The sequence below is a fragment of the Sinohyriopsis cumingii genome, chromosome 5, assembly GCF_028554795.1.
Source record: "Sinohyriopsis cumingii isolate HCF-2022 chromosome 5, ASM2855479v2, whole genome shotgun sequence".
Classification (NCBI taxonomy): Eukaryota; Metazoa; Mollusca; class Bivalvia; order Unionida; family Unionidae; genus Sinohyriopsis; species Sinohyriopsis cumingii.
The window spans coordinates 79375491-79381490 of record NC_142965.1 but is presented as its reverse complement, the minus strand read 5'-3'; the positions used below and the strand labels follow the sequence as shown (position 1 = coordinate 79381490).

At 37.4% G+C, this 6000-nt stretch overlaps 1 protein-coding gene across 1 annotated transcript in view; it reads left to right on the top strand.

Moving 5' to 3' along the window:
* Window positions 1–1665: 1665 nt before the first annotated feature.
* The window catches only part of LOC149799563 (6-phosphofructo-2-kinase/fructose-2,6-bisphosphatase-like), a 171226-nt gene continuing 166891 nt past the window's right edge, over window positions 1666–6000 (top strand). The window contains exon 1 of the mRNA XM_089958894.1: window positions 1666–1831. Coding sequence (XP_089815020.1) covers window positions 1792–1831 — 40 coding nt within the window. The 5' untranslated portion in view covers window positions 1666–1791. The remainder of the gene's footprint in view (window positions 1832–6000) is intronic.

Sequence of the window (6000 nt, the reverse complement as noted above, 5' to 3'; positions counted from 1 at the left end):
ATAATATGGGTATGTGAGAAAGCTTGCCAGTAGCTTCTGGTGGGTCGGTGGTTCTTTCCGGGGTTTTCCCGGGTTCTTCCTCCACCATTAATACTGGCCCCCATGTATGGTCTATCGTGTGCTGAAAAATGGTTTAACACCCTACAACAACTCGTTTTATGTCATTCTATTATTCCGTGACCTACTCGATCTTATTTAATGCATTGCTTTTGGAAATACTGCTTTTGCAGTGTGACATATACACGCTTCATTTAACTTTTTCAGAGTTCTGCGTTCATGCAGACTACTATATAGATGCAGATATTTTACCTGGACGAATGGCAATCTGGCAGTTTCTTCTATATGCGACCACCAAAACTGACCATTTTTAACAAGGCACACTGAAGCAAAATCAGCCTAGGGATTACAAATATTGATACTAACAGAAAGCCCGATTTGCGTTCTGTTTATGTATGTATTTTTTTTTTTTGAAACAATATCGAGATTCAATTAATTTATTTCAGCTTCGAAACACCATATAAACTCAGTTGTAAATCTGACAGCAGACCATAAATATGGCTGCTGATGACGTAGTTCGGGAACTATCGTTTTTATGTAGAGAAGGCTTTTCTTTGCCAAATTTCGTTCTTTTCATTTCTGTATATAGTTTATGGTGATACTTGCCCATCGTTTATAACATCATATTGAAGGGATAATTTATGTGGCAATAAAAGACGGTTTACTGCTGTGCCGATGGGATGAACTCGTTTTAATGCAGTTTTGTATTTTCCAAGGAGCATGGGGTTCGCTACTTTTAGAGCAGTAGATAAAGCAAGTCATTTTATGTAAAATGAGTTCGTTTGGTAATTCTCTGGAAGTACTCTCTCTCTCTCTCTCTCTCTCTCTCTACACGAGAAAGTAAGCCAGACACCCTTCGCCCTTTTTACCCAGTTTTCATGTATAGTCGTGCAAGTTCATGTGTAAGTTCACATTTATCACTTACATTGCCACCAATATAAAGGAAATTTTTTCTTCTATTGAACTTCTTTAATGATTAAACTGGATCATTCAACATTCGATATTTTTTCCTGTTGGTTCATTCAGGTTTGTGTGTATGTGTGATTTAGATTTTTAAAATTTTTCCAGTCATATCGCTACTATGTCTGCAGTGTGGCAGTTTAAAGTGATGTCTAGCAATGGGACATCATGCCGCAGACACGTAACATGATGTCCCATCCGGTCACAGTATCCTGATACCAGGCCGACCAGTCATAACACTAACCTCTTAATGCTGAGCGCCTAGCGAGGTAGCTGTAAGTACCATTTGTAGAAATCTTTGGTATGACTCGGCCTGAGTTTGAACCCACGACATCTAGCATCCGGGGCGGACACTCTAACCACTAGGCCACCGGAGCGGTCCTTCAAATTTGTAATATTGTGAATTAACACATACTTTGGTTTGAATTTTTATTTCATGCAATATTTCACTCGAGTCCCCTGTTCTTTTTCTAAAGACCCAATTCTATTCTTGTGAAGAAAGATCTTGCATACAGTCTGGTTATTTCCGTGCAAGATTGATCGTTCGTGTTGTACCATTTAGTCATAGCTCAACCAATCATTCGAGGTCAATCCCACGAATCATGCAGGCACATTCGGACCATCCTCGTTTCGCATGCTAGAAAATTTTAGAAAAGGCCGAGGTTGTTACAATTGACTTCATTCACGTTATTTTCGGCACCAGAAATAGCCGAGGTCGTCCGAACGATTGTAACATTGAAAACATTTGGATTCAGTTTGGTACCTTCGGTTAATATGGACAACAACGTGTCAGATTATCCTTTACCGAATATATGTAAGTAATTATTTGTTGGGGGAGTTTGGGGGGGGGGGGTGTGTCAGAAAGACCTGTTTTGTTTTCGAGAGGACATTAAACATTTGACTGGAATTAAAGGAACGGTCTTCATCTCAAGTCAAAGTACCAAGAGGTGTGGGGAGGTAGTGTTTCCTGTTGCACATTTCCACCGGTCCTTACTGCTTTATGAATATTTACTTGAATGACTGAATGACAGAAACATCTTTTAAACGTTTTCACTCTGAGCGTTGTCGAATTTGTCAGGTTTTTTTATGATGGACGAGTAGAAATAGGCAAGTAACACGTGCCAGCACGTCACATTTGGAGTTGGCCAATTGATTCATGTCACGTAGCCGGTGAATCAGCTTGTTGTTTTAACGACATTAACCCAGAATAAAGGTTCCCACGCCCTGGTAGGTTTTAAAACAAATATAGACATTACATCAAATTCTTTGAATAAATAATTTATGGATTTTCAAGTAATTGTCTTAAATATAAATTTATTCACGAATAATATCCTCTGTATTAAATAGAATGCTATTCATCATAGCATATCAATTGTTTTTAGCTTGTAATTCATTGGAACTTGTTTTTGGTTTTTATAACTTCGTAAAAGGATAGCAAAAATTAACCAGTTGAAATTGTTTGGGATTTTCAGCTATTTCAGTTGGTTGAATAGAGGTGGTAGCTGAGAAATGCTGAAGATGGTTGAACTAATTCTTAATTTTCATTCATTAAATAAATATGATTAATAACACTGGTCAGATGTGATCATTTTGATAAATAAATTTACCATGAGTTAACCAACTTTGGCATGCCCTGGCAGCTATATCTGCACGTGAATGTGTTGTAAATTTCGAATTGAACTAAATTCTTTCTTAAAAATAAAGGTGGCCATTTATTTGTACAAATAACAATGCCGTAACTTGATTGCTGTTGTGATTTCATCCTTGAGCAAATTGGAATGGTGGCCTAGGGGTTAGAGCATCTGCCTCGGATGCGGGAGGTCATGGGTTCGATCCCCGGCGGAGTCATACCAAAGGCTTACAAAAATGGTACTAACAGCTGCCTCGCTTGGCGCTCAGCATTAAGAGGTTAGTATTAGGATTTGTTGGTCTTGTGTCAGGATAATGTGACTGGGTGGGACATCATGTGACATGTCTGCGGCTTGATGCCCCAGTGCTAGACATCACTATAAACTGCCACACTGCAGGCATCATAACAGTATGACTGAAAAATTGTTAAAGCTGCGTTAAAAATCCAAAATCACACACACACAAATTGGAATGCCTGCCTGGCAATAGTAAATTTACAACAAACTTTTGATCTTACTTCTCCATAATGAGCCCTATGTATTAAACAAAGCATTTCATGCATTGAGTACATCTTTTGTTCGGCCCCCTTGATAACTTTAAGTTCTTTTACAAATGACTGGGATGAACCACTGATTAATGCTAGAGAATTTATTGATGATACTTAAAAAATAATATTTAAAACAATGTCCGATTGAAATGTGTTTGCTTGGCACCTGTGACAACTAGCTCTTACAGAAGTAGGGTTTGCACATTTTTTACTTTTTCTTTTCTATTTCCTTTACTCGATTTGTGCCAGTAGCTTCTCGTGGGTCGGTGGTTCTTTCTGGGGTTTTCCTGGGTTCTTCCTCCACCATTATTACTGGCCGCCATGTATAGCCTATTGTGTGCTGAAAAATGGCGTTAAACCCCACAACAACAACAACAACAACAACTACTACTCGATTTGATTCAGAAGACCTAATTAATGTGATAAACGAAACAAAAGTTTTTCAAGAGCAGATCAACACAGTTTACACTTAAATTTGTTCACATGAAAATGCTCAAAGGTATGGCTGTTATTCCAGATATGCTGATAGGATTTTTCACTTGTTACTTTTACATAAAAAGATATTCTTGGTTTTATCAAACCTGATAATCACTGGAAATGGAACTGTAAATGACAGTTGCTTTTAATAGTTATAATGTAGGTCACTATAGTCTGGACAAGAGCTGGCAGATTAGTTCTGATTGTATCTATCTCCCTGTCCTGTGGCCTAGTGGTTAGAGCATCTGCCTCGGATGTGGGAAGTCATGGGTTTGAACCCTGGTCAAGTCATAACAAAAATATAAAAATAGTAGTTGCAGCAGCCTCACTAGGCATTCAGCAGTAAGAGGTTAATGATAAGACTGGTTGGCCTGGTATCAGGATAAAGCGACTGGGTGGAATATCACGTTACATATATGCAGGATGATCATTATAAACTGTGACACTGCAGACATCATAGCAACATGACTGAAAAATCGTTAAAGCTTCATTAAAAATCCAAATTACACACACCGATTATGTCTACAATCAAATAAGGACATGGGCACCATGCCAATTATTTGAACATTTGATTACATATTGGCAACCAACTTGTACAGTGTCCCTATACATTTCCACCAACTTGTAGCTATATCAGTAAAAAAAATAATTGTTACCTTTCATAATGGGGAAACATGACACACTGTATACTGGTTCAGTATACCTGTGTAAATTGATCCAACCCTTAACATTTTATCACTTGTACATGTATTTTATGCTATAGAATGAATTTACCTACGAAAACCAGTTTGCAATGTGATCTTGTTTATTGTCTGATTCAGCCTGACCATGGATGTGTTCATGAGTTCCTTGACATATGGATGACTAGTAAAGGTCCATATCAATGAATGTAGCACTGAAAACGAGGCTTACTCAAAATGTGTTAAACACTGTCTGGTTGACAGGTTTGTCATCCATCTTAACTAAGATTTAGTTCACATAAATACTCAGTTCTTAGAGTTTGGGACTGGCCATATAAAATATACATTTATGTAGGTAATAAGGATTTTCTCTTCTACATATAAAATCTTACAGATGTTTAGGCAGTGACGAAGTGTACACAAAAGAGGCATGCATTACCCAATTTTACAACAATACATTCTACCACCATTATATCACCTCTAAAGCATGTTTGAAATATTTGTACATTATCAGTTATGCACAAATGGTGCAGATAGACTTAGGACATGGTGTATATTTTTGATAGAAGAAGAAGAAAAGAAGAAAAAATGAGTGGCAGATATCAACAACAATCAGTTGTAGACACTTGGCCCGAGTCTCACATAGCATAGATGATCTCTGTCAGTCTCTTCAGAGAGTAATTGCCCATGACCATCTTGTTAATTTATGGTGTATTGTAGTTAATTAATTGGGGTCATCAGATGGTCAGATGAGTTGTTGGCAGAGTGGTGGATACCAACTTCACAATGAGGGTTACTCTTATCTCAGGAGTGGGGCTGGATGGGAGAGACTTGAAAAGTAAATGACACAGAATCATTCTAGGCAACAAACATTCTCATTCCAGCATCAGCATGAATAAGGGTAAATTTTTGAAGGGATTTCATTGTGTGGAATCATACATCATGCAACACTTGGCTTTTGCATATAGCTCATTTTCTCAGACCATATGACAATGCTAGTTGGTATTTAGATGTAGTATATGAAGTATACACCATTCTGTGAAAAATTGGGTCACTATGATCAGTATTTAATGATCAATTGATTTGGGCTAGCATTTGTATTTATGTCATTTTCTTAGATACTCTTTCTCTAAAAATCATGTAACCAATCTGTGGTTCAAAGGACCCAAAATATATACAGAAATGTACACCTCATAAATAAAAGTATTTATCAAAGATGTAAGAAAGTTCATGATTTTTAAGGGCTTTAAAAAATTTTTAAAGGTCACATGCCAAGGACAAGCTTACTGGAAGATTGACCTTGTTCTTTGGGGACTTATACTTGCCCCAAAACATGACAAGAAACTATCAAAATTAAAGTCAAACATGTAGTATGATGACCCAGTCACATTATCCAGACACCAAGCCAACTAGTCCTAACACTAACCTCTTAATGCTGAGTGCCTTGCGAGGCAGTTGTAGTACCAGCATCCAAGGCAGACACTCTAACCACTAGGACACCTGAGCGTTATCAAAAATATATGTAAGTAGTAGATGTTGATATATGTGTCATTGAAGAAAAAGTCAGGGCTAGAATGCAGATGTACATGTATAGTGATTGACAGATAAATGCGTAAGATAAAGATTTTGATAAGGATATATGTTAGGAGA